At 59.3% G+C, this 23682-nt stretch overlaps 2 protein-coding genes across 6 annotated transcripts in view; one reads left to right on the top strand and one right to left on the bottom strand.

Annotated features, from left to right (window-relative positions):
• CELF5 (CUGBP Elav-like family member 5) overlaps positions 1 to 23676 on the bottom strand; it is a 43413-nt gene extending 19737 nt beyond the window's left edge. The window contains exons 1-3 of the mRNA XM_029916414.1: positions 23406 to 23676; positions 7896 to 7978; positions 7147 to 7255 (exon numbers count right to left, since the gene is read on the bottom strand). Of these exons, the coding sequence (XP_029772274.1) occupies positions 7147 to 7255; positions 7896 to 7978; positions 23406 to 23664 (451 nt within the window). The 5' untranslated portion in view covers positions 23665 to 23676. The remainder of the gene's footprint in view (positions 1 to 7146; positions 7256 to 7895; positions 7979 to 23405) is intronic.
• On the top strand, positions 20 to 1975 carry LOC115273941. Of its 5 annotated transcripts, XM_029917272.1 has the most exons (5): positions 20 to 344; positions 488 to 530; positions 1133 to 1431; positions 1642 to 1833; positions 1914 to 1975. In XM_029917272.1, exons 1-5 carry the CDS (start codon positions 225 to 227, stop codon positions 1932 to 1934), a joined length of 675 nt encoding a protein of 224 aa, XP_029773132.1. In that variant the 5' UTR covers positions 20 to 224; the 3' UTR covers positions 1935 to 1975. The 5 variants fall into 5 exon arrangements, 4 of the variants coding, with proteins under 4 accessions (XP_029773132.1, XP_029773134.1, XP_029773133.1 ...); XM_029917274.1 differs by lacking the exon at positions 488 to 530 and having other exon boundaries at positions 1142 to 1431; XM_029917273.1 differs by lacking the exon at positions 488 to 530.
• Positions 23677 to 23682: the final 6 nt, after the last annotated feature.

Genomic DNA, 23682 nt, shown 5'->3' with positions numbered 1-23682 from the left:
TATTCCCTGACACTCCCAGGGTGCCCCATGCGAGGTCTGTGACCCCAGGGAGGACCCCAGGATCCTGGCCCAAGGGGAGACAGACCTTCCCAGACCTAAGAGGCCAGGATGGAGCCAGAGATACAGACAGGGGGCTCGGAGACCCTAGGACACAGAACAGTGAAGAGCCCGAGGCTATTTGGGGGCTGCACTGGAGATGGGGTGTCTGCAATGGGTTTTGAAGTATGAATAAGAGATTCTGGGGGGAGACAGTCTCTCCAGCCGGAGGAACGCCTACACCCCCCGACTCATTTAATCTGCAAACGACTGTGAGACGGAAGCGCTGTCACCTCACAGACGGGCAGGTCAGCAGGGGGGAGGAGAAGTCGGAAGCAGAGCCCGGTCTCAAGGGTCCTCTTAGGATCCAGCCAACCCTCCAGCCAAGGGTCCCGTGGGCTGGGGCTCTGGAGGGGGCACACTGAGGTCCAGTCTTTGCTCTGCCCCCCAGCGTTTGCTGGGAGACTTCAACCGAGTCACACATCATCCCTTGTGTAAGTTACAGATGGGGAAACCGAGGCCACTGGGGGAGGGACCGCAGGAGGTGCCTCCGGCAGGCAGGTGGGGCCCCAGAGACGGTCCTTTGGAAGATGTGGTGGCCCAGAGAGGCCCCAACCAGGGGGGCATGGAGGAGAAGAAAGCGAGGTGGTGGCCAAGCCACCATTACACCCCCCTCTTCTCCCGCCGGGGCCCCAGGCAGCCCCCGTCAAACACCCAGACCAAGCCTCTCTCCTGCTCTATGCACGCTGTGGCTCCCTAGGGCCCTGGGAGTAGCATCCTGGCATTCCTCCTCTCCCTTCCTCCCGTGCCCCCAGGACATCACTGTTGAACTCACCAGCTGGAACTCAGCCCCCCACACCCCTTCCTCACTGTGAAGAGGCTCCTCAAATGCCACGTCTCCCTGAAGGCTTCCTGTCCAAGTCCATCTCCTTCGGGTGCTTTGTCCAGGGATCGCCTTGACCCCCACACTGTCCCTCTCGGGTGACTTCCCAGGGGCAGGGGCCGAGGGGCCCTGTGCTCCCTCCCCACCAGAGGCCTGGCCCATGGTCCACAAATAGCAAGTGAAATGAAATGAGACAGGACCTATGGTTTCCAGACTCTGCAGAAAGTGAGAGCCGGCCCCTGTCCTCGTGGGCACAGAGCAAGCTGGACCCCCGCCGGGCACAGCGCCCCGCGTGGGGAGTACGTCAGGAGCTTGTGCCCCACTGCGTCTACACGACCCCGCTCCGGGGGCAGAGATCGGGCTTGGGAGGGGCACGAGACTGGCCCGGAGTCCTGCCGGCGCGGCGTGTCTGTGACCGGGCATGCACTCAGTCATTGTGGGCTCGCCAGGCTCGGCAACTGGCAGGTGCCACCTCGCACGGTCCTCAGAACCTCTGCAGTCCCATTCCACAAGTGAGGAAACTGAGGCCTGGGAAGGTCCAACCATCTTGGGGCCCCTCACGCCTTCTCAGGCTTGGCTTGGCTCTGAGCCAAGTCATGGGATGTGGGAGTGGGTCCTGTCCGGGCTGGGGGGTCACCTCCGAAAGTCCTGTGTGCATGGAAGGGGGTTCGGGAGGGGCTTGTCAGACAGACAAGCCTGTCCCTTCCCGGGGTTCTCAACAGCATGGCAGGGCAGCCGGCAGAGCTGGGGCGTCCCTCGCCCCTCAAGACCTTCATGAAGGAAGGGACGGCACCGCCTCGAATGGCAGGGCCCCGAGAGGCCGAGCCGCACCTGCTGTCCCCTTGGCCCCCCGTTCCACATCCAGGAATCCCGTCCTGGCGTTGGATGGCCCAACCAACGACGTCAGCTGCAATGTGAGGCGTCTGCCCAGCGTGGGCTTGGGGTCCTGCGGTCCGTCCTGGGTTCTATTCTGGGCTTCCGTTATTCAATTTAGGATCCTATTCTGGAATGCTGAGATTTGATTAAAGCGCTTCCCCCACGGACGCCACTGTCACACGCAAGGTGCAACTGGAACCTGCTTCAGAAGCCGCGGCGTGGAGGGGGTCCTGGGGTCAGGGGAGGGACAGAGGGCCAGGGCCCCGAGGGCTCCCCTCCCGGCTTGTGACGGGATCAAAAGAGGTGTCCGCTGCACACTGCCCCCCCCACGCGTGCACGTGGGTTTTCCGGGGCAGGTGGAGACAGGAGACAGGACAGCTGTCTCGCCGTGACCCCGCAGCAGCTGCCTGGCCCCCCGGCGCAGGGTGAGGTGCGCGGGTGCAGAGACGCGGGGAGGGGGGTCAGACAAATCTGGCAGCCGGGCCCCAGCTCTGGTTCCAGAAGGGCTGCTGATAGCACCGCCCTCGGGGGAGGGGGACTCCCCGCAAGTCAACCCCCTTCTTGCTGGGCGGGTGGGCGTCACCCCGAGAAACGTGGTGCGGGTCCGTCCATCTCTGTTGAAAGTCTCGATCTGTCCCGTTTGTGATGCACCACCAAGAGGGAATGACAAATAAATTGTGTGTTCGCGCTGTGGACACTACACGGCGACGAGAAAGCACCAACCACGGAGACATCTGTCGGCAGAGACACGCTCACAGCAGCGCAGCGAGCGGGGACGACAGGCAATACGGCCCTGTTCCGATTAGGTAAAAAGCAAAACGGGAAAAAGTTGCCCCGAAGAACGCGCAGAAAAAGCAGGGGTTGGTCACCATAAAAGTCAGGATGGCGACTCATCCAAGGGGAAGAGAGGGGCTCGGGCGTGGGGGCCTGACAGGGGCCCGGGGCGGCTGCAGACTCCTCCCTGGCCCCCCCAACCGTGAGCCTGGATCAAAATGAGACCTCAGACTCCACAGTCGAGACACATGATGACATTGCATCATGTTCCTGGGTCTAGAACATTCTACGTCTGCCTGTCTAACATGGTGGCTGATCCTTGGTCTAGAACATTCTACATCTGTGCTATCCAAAACAGGGGCTGACACCTAGCTTAGGACATTCTAAGTCTGAAGTCTCCGATACACGAGGTGGCCCCCAGTCTAGAACATTCTACATCTGCTAACACAGTAGTTATCTCCTGCTCTAGAACATTCTAGGGGCACTTGGGTGGCTCAGTTGATTAAATGTCCGACTGCAGCTCAGGTTATGATCTCACAGTTTGTGAGTTTGAGCCCCACATCAGACTCTGTGCTGACAAGCGCAGAGCCTGGAGCCTGCTTCACATTCTCTGTCTCCCTCTCTTTCTCTCTGCCCCTCTCCTGCTCGTGCTCACTCTTTCTCTCCAAAATGAATAAACGTTTTTCTTTAAAAGAATATTCTAGACTTGAGCTGCCCAATATGGTAGCCACTAGCCACATGTAGTGGTTGAAGTTTAAAAAATTTTTAATATTTATTTTTGAGAGAGAGAGACAGAGCATGAGGGGGTGAGGGGCAGAGAGAGGGAGACACAGAATCCGAAGCAGGCTCCAGGATCCAAGCTGTCAGCACAGAGCCTGACACGGGGCTCGAACATACAAACCGTGAGATCATGACCTGAGCCGAAGTCGGAGGCTCAACCGACTGAGCCACCCAGGTGCCCATGTAGTGGTTTAACTTTAAATTTAAATGTATTAGAATTAAATAACATTAGAAATTCAGTTCCTAAGTCACATTTGCCACATTTCAAAGGCTCAATAGCCACAGGAAGCTAGGGGCCACCAAACTGGACAGAACAGACAGAACATTTCCACCACTGTGGACATTTCTACTGGACAGCAATGGTCTAATTGAAGATCTGCCAACTCTAGTCTGGTCCTCTATTTTTATAAATAAAGTTTTATTGACACAGTCATGCTCATTCATTTATGTAATGTCTGTGTGCGTGCGTGTGTGCGTGTGTGTGTGTGATTCAGCAGAGGCCCCATGGCCCACAAGGCCAAGAATACTCACTCTCTGATCCTTTACAGAAGAAATGTGCTGACCCTTGGCCTAGAACATTTCCCACCAATCCTGTCCAATATGGCAGCCACCAGCCACATGTGGCCATTGACACTTGATGGGTGGCCTGTGTGACCGAGGGACAGAATTTTAAATGCTGCTTACTTATAGTTAAAGTAAGTATAAACTGAAATCTAAAAACTGACTCCTGGCTCCATTCTTGGAAAGTCTTTTAGGTCTGTTCAGAGTGACTGGGGTGTGTGAGCCCGCTTTTCCAACTGTCAGTTTTACGGAAATGCAAACAGCGGACACAGCTGAAGCATTTCTGACCCGCTGAGCATCCGGCGCCAGGCGGACTGGGAGGCACGGCGCACGCGCCGAGTGTTGGACGCCCGCGGCTCGGACAGGCCTGGCACCGGTCCCGATAAGTACACTGCCCGCCCGCAGAGGGGTATTGGGTTAAAATGAAATAGAGCATTCACATTAATTTCACCTGTCTCTTTTTCATTTTTAAATGTCCCTCCTAGAAAATTTATTCAAACAATTTTTAATGTTTGTTTATTTTTGAGAGAGAGAGAAAGTGCAAGCAGGGGAGGGGCAGGGAGAGAGACACACAGAATCAGAAGCAGCTCCAGGCTCTAAGCTGTCAGCACAGAGCCCGACGTGGGGCTCGAACCCACGGACTGCGAGATCATGACCTGAGCCGCAGTCGGATGCTTAACTGACTGAGCCACCTAGGTGCCCCCAAAATTTATTTTATCTGGGGGGAAGGGCAGAAAGATAGAATCCTAAGCAGGCTCCATGCTCAGTGGGGAGCCCAGAGTGGGGCTTGAACCCACGAACCGCGAGATCATGACCTGAGCTGAAATCAAGAGTCAGACACTGAACCGACTGAGCCCCCCGGACACCCCTCCTAGGAAGATGTAAATGCTAACTGTGGCTTGTGTTATCTATCAGTTAGCATTGTTCTGAAACATTCACTGCTCCTTATTCTCCTGATCACTGGATGCCGGTAGCATCTCCCAACATGACAATCACAAGTGTCCCCAGACGTCGCCCAGAGTCCCGTGGGGCAGAACGGGCTGACGCCCTTCCTCTGACCTAACAGCAACACGGCTGGCACATTCCTGCCTCCCGGCTCGGCCTGCCCCGTCTGCCACAGTCTTTCCTGTCTCTCGAGGTGCGGCTCACATGCCCCCTCCTCCAAGAAGCCGCCTTGTTTGCCCCCGCGATGTCACCAGGGCAGGTCCCTGGCTCCCCTCACAGACTGCGGTGGTGCTGCCCCGGCCGCCGCACACCCGCTGCTCATGCTGTTAACGGGGACTCCCCTGAAATATGCCCAAGCCCTGGCCCCCCCAGAACCTGCGAAAGGGGCCTCATTGGACAAGGCGTCCTTACAGATGTAAGGACAGGTGCCCTTGTAAGAAAGGCAGGGGGAGAGGGGAGAGGGGCAGACCCGGAGGGTGGCCGTGCAGCCACAGAGGCAGGGATTGGGGTGAGGTGTCCATGAGCTGGAGACCGTGGCCGACTGGCAGGTACCAGCAGGAGCTGGACAGATGTGGGACAGAGTCCCCCCAGTGTGGCCCTCCTGCCACCTGGCTGTCAGACCTCTGGCCCCTGGAAACGTGAGAGCAGACATTTCTGTCGCTTTAAGCCCCCGGGTGCGTGGTGCTTTGTTACAGGGGCCCCAGGTCACTACCCCGCCCCCCGACTCACTCCTAGCCAGAAAGCCTTGCTCCCAAAGCACCCCGAACCCCCTACCTGTCCCCCCGCTGTCCCTGCCCGCCGCCTCTCTAGCCCCTGATGCTCAGAGGAGCATCCCTGAGCACCTGTCTGGACAGACCCCCATCCTGAGTCTGAGAATCACCCCGAACGTCCTCCCCGCCCCACCCCTGCCCCTCAGGTGTGTGTTACCCTCACCACCCGGAGTCAGTTCGTGGGGCTGTCCCTTGGCGTCTTGTCCGCACCCTGTTCCCGTTCCTGCTGTACCTCGGGGCTCAGTAAATGTCTGTTTTGTGAACCAATGGGTGCGGAGGACTCGAGGGGCCCCCACTCTAGGGAGAGACCCCCACCTTCCTCCGGCTTCCCTCCCGGCTGCCGACGGAGCCCAGAGCCCAGCTTTGGCCCCAACGCAGAAGCTGCTGGTTCCCAGGCCCCCAGGGCCCCGGGCAGTGGAGAGGACAGCTGGCTTTGAATCTCAGTGATCCCAGCAGGAAAATGGGGGCGGAGGGAGGCTAAGAAGGACTGAGCTGGGGACGCTGCTGGAAACATCAGCAGACCCCCAGGTGGGGACGGATTTCTCCGGACGGGGGTCCAGAGCTCCCAGCCAGACCCTGATGCCTCGCGCCGAGAAACAGTCCAGGGGACACGGGAGGCCTGGGCGCCCACACGGGGTCTGCGGGCAGGTCCCCATTCTGCTGCCTGCTGGCAGCTCGACCTTGGACAAATCCACTACAAATGGCTTTCTTCTCCCAGACACCCAATGCCCCGGGGGTTCCTGCCAAAGAGAGCGCGGCAGACGGTGTGTGGCTCCGAGACGAGGCATGTGGCGGTGCCCCCGTGCGCCCGGGGGTGGGGGGAGCCGGCCACTGTGCCATGGAGCTGCTCAAGATGTCCCCCTGGAAGGGGCCTGAGGCCTCGTGTCCATGCCGCTCCAGGGCCCAGCACGGAGGTGGGGCCCTGAGCCACAGTCAGGACAGACTGAGCCGGGACCGCGCGGCCAACTCATTCCCTACATCCGGGGCCCCCGCGATCACTGACACTGCTTGTTGGAAGCGACCAGGTTGTGGAGTCATTGTGTAATGGCCAAAGGCCCGAGGGAGCGAGAGCTGTGAATCCTCTCCTCAGATGTCACCTCCTCTGTGAAGACTTCCATGACCACCTTCCCTGAGTTTTCTCCCTCCTCCCCACCCTGTTAGACTCTTCCAGTGCTGAAGATCAGAGAGGTTAAGTCACTGGCTCACTGGCGCTCAGCGAGGACTGCTTGGAGCTGAGCAAGGAGCCCGCTGAAGTGGCCGGCACATCGCCTCTGCCGCTCCAGTCTCCACCGAGAAAGGGGCACTTTACTCCTGACCGTGAGGTTGAGGCCACCCCCTGGACCATTTCTGGTGCTTGTGCAGACTTAATCAGCTCATGATGTCATGTTCCCGGCAGGTGCACCCAGTCAGCCACGTTGCGCCCAAGTTCCCAGCATTTGGGTCTGCAGCTGTCACCCCGCCGGCCCCCAAATGCCCTTGATGCTGAAGACCCCCTAGGGCTTCAGCGGGAAGGGTGAGCACCCCAGTGCTCGCGGGACGCCGCGGACCTCACTGTGGTCCCTTCGACGTCCATCAGGACGCGCCGCCCGGGGACTGGGCTCGGTCGGCTCAGAGGACCACCCTCCCTTTGCTGGGGACAGGAAGGCAGGGCTGACAAGGGAGAGCCGGCAGAGATGAGCCCGGGCCAGTCTCCCCTGGGAATGGAAACCCTCCCCAGACCCTCCCGCATCAAGGGGCCATAGCTCTATTCGCTCGGGAAGGACAAGGGACAAGAAAATCCTTTTCCCTTTCCTAGTGAGGAGCAGTCAGGGACTAAGCCCCTCCTGGTGGCCCTTAAGGCCCTGTAGGACCTGCCCCCCCTCCCTACCCTCCCCCCATCACTCTGCTCCAGCTGCACAGGCCGCTTGCTATTCCTCCCACGTGCCAGGCACAGTCCTGCCCCAAGGCTTTTGCATGTGCTGTTCCCTTTCTCTGCTAATGCTTCCTCATCCTGCAGGTCTCAGCACAATGACACTTGCAGGCCAGGCCAGGCTTTGTGCAGTATGCAACCTGTGCAACCACAAGACCACTCTGGTGTGAAGTATGGAGCATGGCATGCAGTAGGCACTCAATAAATGCTCTCTCTGATCATTTCAGTCTCTCTGCACTGTATCCCTCCTTTTGAGCCCAGAGGCACTCAGGCTTCGCCGCTGACCCCAGGAAGGGCCTCAGCCATCCCCAGGGTGCGAGCGTCCCCACCAACCCACTCCCCAGGCAGCACCCAGACTCACCCCGGGCAAGGTCTTCTGCTCGTGCAGGGCAGTCTGAGCTTTGATGGCGGAGTCCCTGGCACAGTAGGTGAGAAAGGCACAGCCTGGAAAGGAGAAAAATGGGGGCGTTACAAGGAAAGTTCTCAGCAACATTAGTCCCAACGGCCAAAAGGTGGAAGTGAGTCAAGTGTCCATCGAGGGGTAAATGGATAAACACAGTGTGGACCATCCACACACTGGAATACCATTTGGCCTTATAAGGGAAGGACGTCCTGCCGCCTGCCACGGCGCGGACGGACCCCGAGGACAACGTGCGCAGTGACAGGAGCCAGACACAGAAGGACACTTCCTGCGAGACCCCACTCACAAGGGGTCCCTAGAGGCGTCCGGTCCACAGAGACAGAGAGTAGGTGGTGGGAGTGGGGGGTGGGGCGGTGGGCGGGGAGTCCGTCCTTCATGGAGGCAGAGTCTCAGTCTGGGGAGATGGAAGGTTCTGGAGACAGATGGCTGGGGCGGCTGCATGATAGTGTGCGTGTGTTGACGCCTCTGGGCTGTGCGCTTAGAAATGGTTAAGATGGTGAATTTAATTGTATTTTACCACAGTTTAAAAAATTGGAAAAGAAGGAAAAATTGGTTACAACGGTAGATTTTATGTTCTTTTTTTTACTACAAGTTAAAAATAAAATAAACAGAGGACACTGGCGCCAAGGTGTGTTTTGGGGGGGGTAACAGTGGTTCCGCCCCCCCCCGACCCCCCACGCGGTGAGATAGGGAAGGAGAGAGGCGGCTGTTAGTTAAATCCGTGGCGGATGCAGAGCCGGGGAGAGCGCCGGGGAGGCCGGGGCGGGGAAGAGGCCCGGGGAGGAGGGCGCCGAGCGCACCTGCGCAGAAGATCCTCCAGGACCAGGGCGCGGAGCTCAGGGCTCCGCCACGGACCCGCCCCTCTCCGGGCCTCAGTTTCCCCCATCTGAGAGAAGGGTCTCGGCTTGCAGAAGGACTGGTCGAAGGACGGGGGCGGAGCCAGAGGGGGCGTGGCGGAGCTGAGGGCAGAGCCAATCAGGAGAGGAGAGGGGGCGGGCCAGCCCGGAAGCAGCCCAGAGCGAGGGTGTGATTGGTCAGACGGCGTCTCGGGTGGGGCGGGGCTGCGAGCCAGGGTGCGAAGCGTGAGAACCACAGAGACGAGAGACGTCGAGGGAGAGATGGAGGAGCGCCCAGGGGACCGCGGAGGAGGCAGGTCAAAGGTGTTTTGACAGCGGTCTGCCCGAGGCGGGGTGTGGGCGCCGGAGGTCAGGGCCCCCGAGATGGACCCCGCGGAATGGGCCTCAGCCCCGGGCTTTGCCTCTAACCTCTGGGGACCTCGTGTTCACTGCGTGTGACGGTCCTCGGCTGCCCGGGCTGCGGGCCCTGCGCCTGCGCCCCACCGCCTCCTCACCCCCGCCCGGGCCTGCGCTGAGGCCCTGGAACAGCTCCCTGGAGCCCATTTTTGCTCCAGGCAAGAGCTAATTAAAGCCGCGTCCTTCCTTCCGGGATGTGCTCACCACACGGCCATTCCCACGGCTGGGCCGGCTGGGGGGCGGAGGGGGGGGATCCCCGGGAGCCCTGGGGAGGAGGGCTGTCCAGCATGTCACAACCACTTGCGGTGAGGACGTAAAATGGTGCAGTCCCCGTGGAGAGCCGTTTGGCGGTTCCTCGAAAAAGTTAAACCGAGTTATCTATGGTCCAGGAGCCCCCCGTCTGGGTCTATACCCAGAAGACTTGAAAACAGGGACTTGAGCGGATATTTCAAACAGGTATTACACATATTCGTAGCAGCGTTACTCACAATGGCCAAAAGGCCGCACAACCCAAGAGCCCATCAGCACATGAGTGGCTAAGCACAGTGTGGTCCGTCCACACACTGGAATATTCTTCTGCCTTAAAAAGTGAGGTATTCTGACCCCGCTACCACGTGGACGAACGCTGAGGGGTGCCATGCTCAGTGCAATAAGCCAGACACAGAAGGACACGTCCTGCGTGACCCCACTCCCAGGGGTCCCTGGCGGCATCCCCTCCACAGAGACAGGATGTAGACGGTGGGGGCCAGGGCTGGGGTGGGGGCGGGGATTCCCTGCTTTATGGAGTCAGTTTCAATATCAGAAAATGAGAAATTCTAGAGATGGATGGAGGCGATGGTTACCCAACACTGTGAGCGGGCTTGATGCCACTGAGCCGTGCACTTAGAAATGGTTAAGATGGTGAGTTTAATGTTATATGTATTTTACCTCAATAAAAAATTGTAATGGATATATATTAAAAACCTACCACCTGGGTGGCTTAGTCGGTTAAGCATCTGATTTCGGCTCAGGTCGTGATCTCGGGGTTCATGGGTTCGAGCCCCGCGTCCAGCTCTGTGCTGACAGCTCGGAGCCTGGAGCCTGCTTCGGCTTCTGTGTCTCCCTCCCTCTCTGCCCCTCCCCCACTTGCGCTTGCTGTCTCTCTCTCTCTCAAAAATAAACATTAAAAAATTATACACATACACACAAAGTACAGAATATGGAAATGTACAATATAACAAATAATTATAAAATCATATAACCATTTCCCAGGCCAAGGACCAGAACACAGCAGCCTCCCACCTGGCGACACTCTCCCCCCGAAGGGACCGCTCCCCTGGCTCTTGCCATAGCCCCGTCACTGTTCCCCATTACGGTTCCCTCTCCGGTGCATCGCTGATCAGTGCAGCCGAGTGCTTCCCCCTTTTGAACTTGTATTAATGGACCCACAGCATTTGTACACTTTGTATCCAGCTTCTGCGGCTCCACAACAGGCAGCTGTGTGTATCAGAGGTTAAGTCCTTTTCATAGCTTGTCACGTTTTGCCCTGTGACTATAAGGCCAGGTGGCCATCTACTCTCCCGTGCAGGGACATCGGGGTTGTCCGCTGTTAAAGGCTCTCATGAGCAAGTGCGCCGTGCGGCTCCCTCGCCAGCTCCTCAGAGGCACCGAGGCACGTCCAGAAATGGAATTGCTGGTTATAAGGTAGGCTCGTGCTTAGCTTTCGTGGCCTCTTTCAGACAGTTTTCCAGAGCGGGTTGTCCCAGAACATTCTCCCACCAACGGGTCTGACAGTATTTATGCTTCATTTTCACCAACCCTTGGTTTTGCCAGCCTTTTGGACGTTAGTCCTTCCGGGGGAGGTATCATTGTATCTTACTGAGATTGGAACATGCATCGCTATGGCTATGAATACAGTTGGGCACCTTGTGGCTTAGTAGGAGTTCTTCATGTGCTGTGTAAACGCAAAATGCTTTGTATTCTTTTCTGGTTACATCTGATGCACACATCTTCTCCCCACCCGTGGCTGGTCTTTCTACTCCCTTTTGGTGTTTCTATTCTCTGAATTTAATCCCCCAAGGTCTTCAGGGGAAGAAGAGGTGCTAAGACAACTAGGCTAGGGCCTGAGAGAAATTAGGCACAGCCAGAAGAAATTGGACTGCAGGGGGATGTGAAAGAGAGGCAAAACCCTTCCTCCTTGGGTCTTTTCTGGCCCGTGGGGCTCCATTTGCAGAAAACATGGAGTGTGCTGATCCTGGGAGGCGGGGGTGGGGCCCCCCCTGAGCAACCTTCAAGGCCCTGGGTCTGGAAAGTTCGCAGCCAAAGGGCCGCAAACCAGAATGTGTGCCGCTGTCCCCGGTGCTGAAACGCTTCCCTCTTCTTTGACCCGCTCTCTTCCTGGCCTCTTTCTCGCCTCTAATTGGTGAAAATGTGTGATGTTTATGATGTTTACCCCTTTCTCGCCAAATACGGCCTTGATTTTCCATTCTTCTCAGGGCTGAATTGTATCCCACTCCCCAAAATCACATGTTGCTGTCCTAATCCCCCAGGACCTCAGAATGGGACCCTTTTTGGAAATTGAGTCATTGCAGATGAAATCAGTTACAATGAGAGTTGGCAGGACGACTGTCTTCACAAGCGGAGGGGGCTTGGGCACACAGACGCACACTCCGGGAGCGCCATGTGATCACGGGGGCAGAGATACGGGCGATGCATCGACAAGCCAAGGAGCATTATGGACCGGCAGCAAACCACCGGGAGAGACCTGGACCAGACTCTCCATCAATCTCATAAGAAACAAACTCAACCAGCACCTGGACCGCAGACTTCTGGCCTCCAGGACTGTGAGCAAACACACCTCTGTTTTTGAAGCCCCTGGTTGGTGCCGGTTGTTTCAGCAGCCGCAGCAAAGTGACACGGTCCCCAGTCAGCATGGACTTGGTGGTGGTTAATAAAGCTCACTGACTTCCGGTACGAATAAGATTGTTCTCAATGTTGAGTCACTCAGTCCTTACAACAACCCCACAAAGTAGCTGCTAGAATTGTCCTCATTGCAGACGAGGGGCCAGGGCACAGAGTGGGGATGTGACTTGCCTAAGGTCACACAGATGGGGATGGGAATGTCCAGGCTCCGTGGGCTGTGTGCTAACCACCGGGCTCCACTGCCTTGAGCATACGTCTTTTCTACACTTTCCCCCAGGGCCTAGGGGAGAGTCAGAGGCACCGGACCCACCCCTCCCTGAAAGGAACTTTATGATAGTGTCAGGATTCAACCCACTTTAACTGTTGGGGGTCTGTTGCCTCCTAGTCCCAGAGGGACCTTCTGAGGGAAGTCACAGCTCGTGCAAAGCCTACACTGAACGGACCTCTCATGTCAGTTCCAGCCCCGGCCACCCCTCCCCCTACTCCGCCTCGTCAGTGACAAGGGGCCAGGTCTTGTGTCCGGCGACCCCCTCCCCTGCTGGCCACGGCCTCCGTTCTTCCCAGAATGCTGGGCTCTTAACCAACCCTTCACACCCATGTGCATTTTCAAAGCCTGGACCAGAGCTGATCTGGGGGTGGGGTGGGGTCAAGGCCCACAGATCTCTCTAGGATAGAGCAGGGACCAAAATGAGGAAATCAAGAGTATGTAGACAGGAAAGTTTCCTAATAACTAGGTCTCTCTCCTCATGGCTCCTTTGGGAAAGGAGGGAGCGCCCCATCTCTGGAGGTAAACAGCAGGGACTCCCCAGAGAGGAAACTTTGCCAGAGACTCCAGAGAGTCCCTCCGCATGCTGAGATCCCCCGCTCTCTGCTCCCAGTTCTGAGCTTCTGCAGATTTCATGACTCAAACCTGTAATAATGACGCTAACAGTCGATGTCCACTGAGCACCAGGAATCCTGCACGGGCATCACACCTGTCTAGCCCAAGAGAACGGCATGATTGTGTCTGCTATCCCCATTTTACAGATAGGGAAACTGAGACAGCACCTACTGAGGGATGTGCCCGAGATTACATCGCCACGGGGCCAGAGGTGGGATTTGAACCCACAGGACTCACTCCAGTCTGTGCCTCCTCTGTCCCAAGAGTCTCCCTCTTATAAAGACACTAGAAGCAGCGACAACGGCCGATTCACAGAGCACTTCGGCAGGGCGGCCGTGTCCTGGGCACTCGGCTGCGGGCCCCTCCTCTCTGCAGGGCCCGACGCGGTGGGTGCCGAGGGGGTGTGCAGGAAGCAGCCGGGGAGGGGACGGCTGGAATGTGGAGCCGGGGGACGCGCCATCGGGGGCCTCGCAGCCATCCTGTGCTCACAGATCCCAGGGCGTGGAACCACAGGGGCGCTCAATTCTGCCATCTTCCCTGAAAGCTACTCGAAGCCTGGAATATTCTAAGACAAAGGAGGCCTTCAGCGCATCTATGAGGACAGTTGTATGCCGCCGACTTGTTTGTGTGCAGATAGATGGAACCAGCAGGGGGTTACTTAATGACTCAGGCGTCCCAAACATGGGGCCCTGGGGTAACTCCACAGAGCCTTCAGCGGTGGAGAGAACAGCGCCCAACTTACAGATGAGAAGCCGGAGGGTCACAGTGACCCAGATCACCCACAGGGAGCGACAGCTAGGACTTGAGCCCACCCCTGCACGACCCCGTGGCACAGCACTCTTTCTGCAGCCCACAAGGACGCGCCTCCCTCCGGCCTGGAGATGCGGTCTCTGAGGCAGGGGACAAAGGGGCTACGGTCCCTCCACTGCAACCCGTCCCCGCTCACTCTGCGCTCTGGGGACAACGCCCCGACTCATGGGTGATGCCATCGGCTCCCGGGCGACCCACCCCCATGGGCGCTCAGCCTGGGGCAGCGGCAGGGACAAAGGTCCCGGGAAAGGCCAGAGGAAGGGATGGCTCACTCTGGGAGGGGCTTCCTGGAGCGGCGCCCTTGGAGCCCAGGGTGTCAGGAGCAGGCCGAGGAGTCAAGGGTGCTGACAGGTGTCAGAGATGCTGCAGGAGGGGAGGAGCAGAACCAGGGGCCCAGGACTTGGAGCACCAGGTGGAGAGCGTGAACTGACGTAGGTAGTAGGGAGCCACAGAAGGTGTGTGCTCGCTGGAAAGATCCTCTGGGGTCAGCACAGGGGAGGAGCTGGAGCACAGGACAGAAGCCTGGGAGTCAGAGCGGGGGCAGAGCCGAGGGCAAAATGGGAGAAGGCAAAGACAGCCCCGGCCGTGAGGGGCAGACGGGGAAGATGGAGGGGACGCTCCAGGCAGGGCGTCCCTGGGAGGGTGTCGTGGATTCTCTTGTCGCCCGGAAGAGACGTGTGTGCATTCCAGACCCTGTGGGTGGGACCCAGTTTGGAAGAAGAGACGGTGCAGATGTAATTAAGGCTCTGGAGATGAGATCCATCCTGGATAATGAGGGGGTCCCAGATCCAGTGACAAACGTCCTTGTAGGTGACAGGAGGAGACCCAGAGGCAGGAGAGGCCGCGTGAAGCGGGAGGCAGCCCCAAGCCAAAGGGCGCCAGGAGCCCCCGCTCTCGAGGGCTGGGGAAGAGGGTTTAGGCCGAGTTTGCGGTCGAGGCTCATCGAGATGGAGGCCTCGTGGGAAGAGCGGTTTGGAAGACGCAGAACGCGGTTCGGGTCCTCAGATCCCCCGGAGGTTTGGGGGACATCAGGGGAAGGCCCCCCCGCAATGGCCCAGCAAGGACGTGCCGCCAGCACACAGAGCCAAGCCCTGGGTCAGACCCCGCCCCGCCCTGAGCTGGAATCCTCACTCTCGCACGGCCAGCAGCTCACGCTCACTGGCAGCTGTTTTTATCCTGTGTTACAGATGCGTGAACTCAGGCTCAGAGAGGCTTAGCAGCTTTCCCGAAGTCACACAGCAAGTCAGAAAGAAACCCTATGGCCAAACCCAGGCTCAGGGTTTGTGGCCGGGTTGGGGGGGTGGAGACGGGGGTAGGGGGGTAAGATCTTTTGAGTTTCAGAAAATCCCAGAGTGCAGGATGAACGTGGCCTTAAGTGGCCTAAAGAAAAATCTGTTTAAAAATGGAAAAGAAGGGGTGCCCGGGTGGCTCAGTGGGTTAAACGGCTGACTTTGGCTCAGGTCATGATCTCACAGTTCCTGGGTTCGAGCCCCGCGTCAGACTCTGTGGGGACAAATGGGAGCCTGGAGCCTGCTTGAGATTCTCCATCTCCCTCTCTCTCTCTGCCCCTCCCCCACCCAAGCTCTGTGTCTGTCTTAATAATAAATTTAAAAAACATTTAAAAATTTTTAATGGAAAAGAAGAACAAAACTTGTTCTTTTTCCTTCTCAGTATTCATGGTCGTCATTTACGTGGGTAAGTCTGGGATTCCTGTCACTTGCGCAGACCCGGGCAGGTCTGGGGACTGGCCACTTGCCTGGCTGCACCCTGTGCCCCTCCCCCGCGCCCCACGCTCGGCCTCTACCCCTCCACCCCCCGCGGACCGCCTATCAGGAGTCATTCTCCCCACCGGACTGGGAGCTCCCTGCGGAGCCCAGCACTGGGCCCAGCGCGCAGCGTGCTCAGCAAGCACTTGGCGGCAGCTCACGGCCTCCAGGCTGGTCCAGTGCCCATCCGCGCCCTCCTGGAGCTGCGGTCCCCTCCGCCCGGCCCTCCCTGCTGCCCGCGCCGCCTTCGCCCCCACAATCAGCCCTGCCCCGAGGGCCACAAGAGGGCGCCCGTGAGCACTCCTCTGCCCGCAGCCCTGGCGGGGTGGGCTCCAAGTCCTAGGCCCCCCAAGCCCCTGCAGGCCCCGCCCTCCCCTCCCCCCCCTCTCTCCCTCCTGCCCAGCCATACATGCCTCCTCCGTTCCTCCAACACTCCAGCCCCAGTCCTGCCCCAGGACCTGTGCACAGGCTGCTCCAGAATGTGCTTTACGAGGTCTCTGCCAGTTCACCTCCTTCCTGCAAGACTACCCCAAAAATAGCCTCTCTTAGGCTTTTCTGATACTTGGGTCACATCTTGCTGATGGATGCACAGAATTAGTCGAGATAAAGCCCAGATGCTCGCAGACACAGTTCAGAGGTGTGGCGGCCGCAGACATGGCCGACTGTGGTCCGGGGGAAGGCTCTGGGGGGGGGGGGGGGGGGGGGGGCGCCGCCGTCACTGCCCCGGGCTCTGCGGCCTCCGTATCCGGTCACTGCAACCCAGTGTTCAGTGCTGTTTTCGCATTTTGCCTTTTTTCATAAAAGCAAAAAATCCCCTTTGAATTTCTTTTGGTTACCAAGAAAGGTCTCCTGTAAGCTTTTCATAAAAGTGAAGGGAGGAGCTTAATAGGAACTTTCCAAGGGGGGGGGGGTCCCAGTATTATATTTATTTCTGTCTCCCACCTCCCCCAGCCGAAAATGTCCTGTCCACAAGGAGAGGCAGTTTTTCATGTTTTTTTAGGATCCCCGGAACCTAAATAGTGCCAAGTATACAGTGGGTGCTCAATTAATACTTATGGACTGAATGGACTGACCTGCTTACATCAAGACAATCTCTCTGAGGGCAGCGACACTTGATTCATTTTTATCCCTCCCCTTTCCTACCATGCCCAGCACTGGCCTTTCAATATTTCCTGAGCATCTACTATGCGCCAGCTTTACTGTGGAAACAGACGCAGGAAAGACACCCTTGCCCGTCTCTGATCGCAGACGCCTCCTGCTTCCCTCTCCAGCAAGGTGCCCACCACAACAGGTCAGATCTCTTCAGTCCCAAGCCCCCTGCACGCCGGGTGCCCACATTCTTGGCCTTTAACCTTGGCTCCTTGATCTAGTGGCTAAGGATGGGCTCAAACCCTGCTGGCTGCCCCTTTCTGCCATGTGGCCTTGGGTCAGTCTCTCTGAGCCTCCACTACGTATTACAGCAGACACCCCCCTGTGCTGTGGGACCGCCCTTCCCCCCACCTGACCCCCACACCCTCTCTCCTCTCCCCCTTAGCCCCAGACTGTCCCCACTTTGTGGACAGTGGGGCTGACAGGCTCTGTGCTCATGGCCCTCCCCTCACTTACAAACCCATTGGCTCCTGTGCAAGAGGGCAAGGCTCCCCCCGCAGGGCTCACAGCCCAGACCCCGCCACCCAGTGTCTCTGGGGTGCCCTCCTGCCTCCCTAGCTGGGCTCCTTAGCCTCCATCACTCATGCCCAGGGGCTTCTCAGGCCTCGTCTGGACACACCCCCAGTCTCCTGCCCATGGCTGTCTTGATTCCTCCCACAGACTCACCACTGCTGCCCCACATGTATCCATCCGCAAACCCACCCACCCATCCACCTGTCCACCTGTGCATCCATCTACCCACTTATCCACCGTTATCCATTCATTTACCCATTCTTCCACTCAGCCACCCATCTGTTTGTCCGTCCATCGTCCATCCATCCACCCACCCATCCATCCACCTATCCATCCATCCATCTACCCATCCAACCATCCATCCATCCATTCATCTAGTCACCCATCCATTCCTCCACCCACCCACCCATCCATCCGTCCATCCGTCCACCCGTCCATCCACCCATCCACCCACCCATCCATCCGTCCATCCATCCATCCGTCCATCCATCCATCCATCATCCATCACCCATCCCTGCACCCACCTACTCACTTACCCATCTCTCCACCCATGTCTAGCCAGCCCACTCTCCCACATCCAACCACTCCCCACCGTCTCATCCCCTCATGTCCTCATCCACCACATGCTGCTCCACTTCCACGTGGCACACACGACACAGTCCCCCCCCCCCACAGAGCTTACGTGTCAGTGATGATCCCCGTGACCCCAGGCCAACAGGACTCTTGCCAGGTCAGTGTCTTCCCACCCAAGCAGCCCCTTCCTCTGGCACTGGTCGCATTCGGTCCAAGGACAGCCAGTGTCCCTTGATGGATCTCACCTGCGTCTTCATCTCCAGAATTACATCTTTCTCTGCTTCTTCTACTCTCCCAAAGTGGGTCAAGGCTCAGTCTGGGAGGTGGGACACTTAGCTATATTGCTGTGTGACTTGGGGCTGAGTGCTACCCCTCTCTGAGCCCCAACTCCTCATGTGATCCATGTGGGGGGAGGGAACTTGGTCCTCTGAGAACACAGGTCTGCTTCTTTGCACCCCTAGATCCCACACTGCGGGCTCAGCCCAAGGAGAAGATGCCTCTTCTCCATCCTTCTGCGTAGGAAGCAGGCGTGTCCCAAATGAGGCTGGGAAGCCGGAAAGGGGCTGGTAATGGCAGGTGAGCAGACATGAATCTCCCTTTCCACACAAGTCTGAATTCGTCCCCTGCTCTAAATTCTCCCATGGCTCCCCAGTGCCCTCAGGACCAGGCCCTCCGGGGTTCGGCCCATGCTGACTCTGGCCTCACCTGCCATGTCCCACCCAGTTCCTTCCCTCCTCCAGGTGTGCCCTCCACACCTCCAGGCCTCTGAACGCCCAGCGCCCTCTGCCCACAGGCACGAGGATGTCTGCCCAGCTGACTCACTGCTGCCTCGTGCCCAGCCCAGGGCCAGGAACACAATATGGGTTCGGCGAATAAACAAATGAAGCGCTTCCTCCACCAGACAGCCCCCTGTTCTCCTTTCAGAGCCCCTGTTCTAAAGCCCCCTCCTCCAGGCAGCCAATTTCCAGGCAGAGCCCCCGATTCCCTGTCCAGTTCCCCCAGCCCCGCCTCCCCGCTGACCCAGCCCTGACCACTGGCTCTGAGTGCCACTGTCTAGCTATGTCTTGCCATCGGAGACCTTCGTGTTGGCCGAATGAACGCATGGGTGAGTCAGCACGGCCCTCTGAGCAGTCCTGACCTTCAGGCTCTCGTGTGCCGATATCAGGGGTGAGAGAGGGACACAGGAGCCCGTGTCAGACACCCCCAACTCCAGAGCCTCTCAGACGAGCCGCCAGATAAGTCCCACATCAGAAGGGGACGCCAGGGCCCCCAAGACCCTTTTCTCACCAAGGCAAACACCCCACCCCTCCCCTTGCCAGAAGTTTCCAGAGGTGGCAATGCTCTGGGCCTTTGCACATGCTTTCCTCCGTGCTGGGAACACCTGTCCCCACCAGCGGAGCCTTGTCACCCTGTAGGCGCCAGCCCAGTCACAGGATAAGCCCAGCTCCTGCTGACCAGCCCTGGGCCCGGTGTAACTGCCATCCCGGCCCTCCCCTCCCCTCCCCTCCCCTGAGAGAGAAAGGCCCGCTGCCTCCCGACTCTGTAGGCGAGAACACGGTCTGCCAGCCGGATTAGAGAGACCAGGTGCATCTCAATGCCAAGCTCAGAACTGCTCTTTCACACTGACCACCTCCTCCAAGAAGCCCTCTGGGTCGCCATCCTGCAGGGGCAGGGGCTTCTCTGGGCTGTGTTCTCACCATCGAGGCCGGAACGTCAATGCCTTTAACCTCCTAGATCCTCACTGTGTCCCTCCCACCAGACTGGGCTTTGAAGGCAGGTCAGCTCCTGGCAGGGGGCTGTAATCTGTGCGGCCCAACATCATATCCAGGGTCTAGGACGAGCCTGGCACGCAGCAAGTGCTCAGTGAATGCTGGTGATATGGTAGGTGGATTCATGTTCAATCCATCGTGAATCCTCAGGGATTCCTGGTCGCACAGACCCCTCTCCCCATGGACGCTGAACACAGTAGGTGCTTGGTCACCGTCCTCTGCCCGAAGGAGGCAGACATGACGTCACAGTATAGCCCCTAAGGCCCCTGTGAAATCGGGAAGAGCCGCGGCTGGGGAAACTGAGGCATGGGGAGGGGCACGCCCCGCTCGGAGTGGGCCGCCTGCGCCCCTGCGCGCAGCGCTCCATCTCCTCCCTCGGCGCCGCCACCGGGCGGCCCTCCGGCTCCCAGGGGCTGGCGCGTCACACTCGGAATCTCACGCCTCCGATCAGCCTCCCTCCGCCGCCAAGCGAGCAGCTGGCGCTCCCATGGAAACCGCAGGCCTCCGCCCGGCGCCCCCACCTGCACCGGCCCCCCTCGCCACCTCCGCTTTAAGACAAATATTGTCATTAACATGCAAATGCATATGTGATTACCATAAATGGGGGGCCGCGCGCAGCGGCCGCCGGGCCTTATCGCGCCGGCCCGGGCAGGTGGGCAGTCTTCCGCCCCCGCGGGGAGGGAGGGACAGCCCGGCCACGCCAGCCGAGGGCCCCCTCTGCGGGGGCTGTCCCCTGGCCCGAGCAGGGAGTGGGGGAAGTGGGGACACGGCTGGTGGGAGCCCCAGTTCTGCCGAGCTCGGGTCTCAGCAGCCTTGCAGCCTCCCCGCTGCTCCTTCTCCATGGCTCTCCCTGCCTCCCCCTCTCGGCCTCTCCCTGGGTGTGAGGGGAGCCTCCACCTGCCTCAGTTTCTCTCACTGTCTATGCGTCTCTCTCCTCTCCTGCTCTTGCTGTGTCTCCCTTGGTCTCTCCCTGTGTCTCCAAGTCTCCATTTCTCTGTCTCTCTCCGTCTCCATCGTTTTCTTAAAAACAAAACACGCCAGTGCCCAAGGGCCTGCCCTCTTTCTGAGGCTCTATCCGACTCGCGCCCGGAGCCCCCGGCGTGGCTGGACCTCGCGGGCGGGGTGGGGGGGGGGAACCCACAGCGCCTTCCTCCCCAGCACCATCCTCGAGGGGGGCCTGTCACTCCTCTATCACGCGGGCACACTTTTGTGCTCCCTGGGTGAAGGGGACACAGGTGGGTGACGGGAGCGGTCTGGCTTCGCGGGATCTTTGGGAGTCAGTCCTGGCCCCTCCTGGACTCAGTTTCCCTTCCATGTGAAATGCGCTGATGCTCATAAGCCCACTCAGTGGCGACCCCTTCAGAGGGGCCTGAGCAGGCCCCAGGTGTGACAGGGAAGGAGGAGAGGATGGTTAGGACAGGGGCGGTGGTGACCCGGGCTGCTGTCCCTTTTCACACCCCTGGTGCCCATGTCATGGGTCCCCTGGCATCCAGGAGCCCAGAAAGCTCAGGGGGGGGTCTCCCCTGCCCCCACCCCCGGGGCCACACCCCCAGCCCTGGTGCTGGGCCAGCACCAAAGCAGGCATTCTGTGCCCCGTCGGCTCCCCAGAAAGGAAACCAGCAAAGTGTTGGCAGGAGGCGCCTAAACACCCCCTGGACTCTCCATTCATCATTCCACCTCCCTTGGCTGAGGCCCAGAGAGGGGCAGCCACTGGCCAAAGGTCACACAGCTGAGCCCCCGACACAGCCTCCATCCTGGCTCCGGGCCCTCGAGACCCCCTCCCTTCCGGCTCCCTCCTATGGGGGAGGCCCAGCCAGGCCCCAGCACAGGTGGGGTCAGGAGGGTCGGAGCGTGGGTGGGGAAGCCCCACTCCTCACCCCGGCCCTGCGGCCCGGGCCCTGGGGAGCGGAGGTGAGAGCTGGGGGCCATGGACACCCGGCTTCCTAATCGTCACCCTTCTGGGAAAGACCCTGAGGTGCCCCTAATCCTAACAATCTCCAGCCAGGAAAAAAAATAACCCGACATTCAAGGGGCCCTGCTTTGCTGACAGCAGGGGAAACTGAGGCTCCAGCCCAGGCGGAAACCCGGTACAGTCTGTCCCTTCCGCCTGGTGGGGGTGGGGGTGTCCAGGGGAGATTTAAAAATGAGAAAAGGGAGCAGGGCCACCCGGGGTCTGCATCCCCCTGCACCCCATCGGCCTCCCTCATCCAGAGCCCACCAACAGCCTATCAGCTCAACACCTGGGGGGCCACGTGGACACACCCCAACCACCATCAGAATCTTTCTAGAAATGGGCCCTTCAGGCATATCAGGGGTGGCGGGCTTGTGCAAAGCGCCCTCCATGCAGCCATGGCCCCTGAGCTTGACTCCTGGGCAGATGGGAGCCCTCTGCGCTCCTAGTTCACACAGAGGAATCCGATTTTCCAGCTCCCCCTGCTTTTTTTTGGTGATGGTTGGATTTGAAAAGAGGTGGGGGATGGGAGGGGCTTCTCTCCTCCCCCTAGGATACCAGCGGGAGGGTCTAGCTCCAGTGACAGGCCCTGGCCCCATCCTACCAGACTCTCCCTATGGCCTGCCCGGGTCCATCATCCATGCATTCGCTCATTCATTCATTCATTCACTCATTCATTCATTCATCCAACAAGCATGTATTCATGCTTCCCATGCCTGCACAGAGAAGATGGGGACAAATGGGGTCTGAAATAGGTCATGAGCCCTGGTCCCTCCCCAAGGCCCCTCCACGGTCTTGCCAGGGGTGTCCAGCATGAAGCCTTCACTGTCCCCACCCTCGGTCACCGACACCTGGCGGGAGAGCCGTCAAAGCCCCCCGTAATTCAGACACTGGGCCCATGCTCCGACCAGGCCGGGGCCACAGTCCCTGGGCCCCGCCTCCCAGCATCCCATCGGAGAGGGAATCAGGTGGGAGGGGGGTGGGCAGCCCCCCCCCCCCTGGGCTCCCAGGTCGCCCACGCCTTCCCGTCCACCCGAGAATCTGGGCTCTGCCAGATGGACGGTCCAGGCTCATCGTCTTTGGCCTCAGACCTCACTCAACACATTGCTAACAGGCTAGGCCAGTTTTAACTTGAGCCAAAGGTGGAGGCAGGGAGGGGGAGGGCAGAGAAATGGAGAGGGGATGCTGATCCAAACAGAGAGGATGGGCAGGGGGGAGGGCAAACCATAGCATTTTAACCACCTAAGGCTGGGAGGCTGGCGCGCCCCCCCCACCCAGCCTGGCTCAGCTCCCTGATACCCCCACCCCGCTTTCTTTGTAGTTACCGATTAGCCCGGGGTCCTGGGCATCCGTGTCCCCTGCAGCTGGCCGGACCTGCCCCGCTGGCCTGGCTTTGTGAAAATGACCAAAGCAATGGAGTCCAGAGGTGCAAACTTCCCCGACGGGGCCTGGGGAGGCGGAATGAATGGGGGGGGGCAGGGAGGGGTGGCGATGTTCGGGCAGCTCCCCCAGCAAAGGGGCAGGAAAGAGTGGGTGAGGGAGGGAGGAAGGGGTGGGGGTCCAGGGGGAATGGGAGGGAGAGGCAGAGAGAGAGAAGGATGCTGGGGGGGGAGAGGATGGGAGGTAGAGGGAGATGGGAGAGGAGAGAAAAGGAAAGAGAGAGGGAGAGGGAGAGAGAGAGAGAGAGGGAGAGAGAGAGGATGCCGGAAGGTGGGGAGGGAGGGAGAGGGGGCGGAGGAGGGGAGGGGGCCAGCTCGAATCTGTCAGCTGCACCCCCAGAGGGGGGAGGAGGGGTGGGGGGAGAGGGGGGAGCAAGGACGCCGCGGCAGCGGCAATCAGAGGGAGGAGGTGAGGAGGGGAGGGCTGGGGGAGGGCCGGCGCCCACCTTTGTGCAAGCCCGTGTACGGGTCTTTGAGCACCGTGAGCTCGTAGATGCGGCCGAACTGCTCGAAGAGCGGCTTCAGGTCCTTCTCGTCCAGGTTGCGCGGGATCTGGCCCACGAAGAGCTTGATGGCGTCCAGGTCCTTCATGCCGTCGGGCTGCCCCCCGGGGGGCTCGGGCCCGCTGCTGCCCACGGGCGAGGGCCGCGGCTGCAGGAGCTGCTGCTGCTGCCGGCGCGCCTCGCTCTCCGTCAGGCGGGCCATGGCGGGCGCGGGACCGAG

Source organism: Suricata suricatta, chromosome 12 (genome assembly GCF_006229205.1).
Source record: "Suricata suricatta isolate VVHF042 chromosome 12, meerkat_22Aug2017_6uvM2_HiC, whole genome shotgun sequence".
Lineage (NCBI taxonomy): Eukaryota > Metazoa > Chordata > Mammalia > Carnivora > Herpestidae > Suricata > Suricata suricatta.
The sequence above is the reverse complement of the archived record's forward strand: the minus strand, read 5'-3'. Positions and strand labels throughout refer to the sequence as shown.

What these genes read in the sequence shown, in the direction of transcription:
- LOC115273941 (XM_029917271.1), top strand. Translation starts at nt 225, where the DNA reads ATGAATAAGAGATTCTGGGGGGAGACAGTCTCTCCAGCCGGAGGAACG. An exon ending in GTCACCTCACAGACGGGCAG is followed by an intron (nt 345 to 487) that starts GTCAGCAGGGGG and finishes TCTGCCCCCCAG; the next exon opens with CGTTTGCTGGGAGACTTCAA. An exon ending in AGTCACACATCATCCCTTGT is followed by an intron (nt 531 to 1,132) that starts GTAAGTTACAGA and finishes TATGGTTTCCAG; the next exon opens with ACTCTGCAGAAAGTGAGAGC.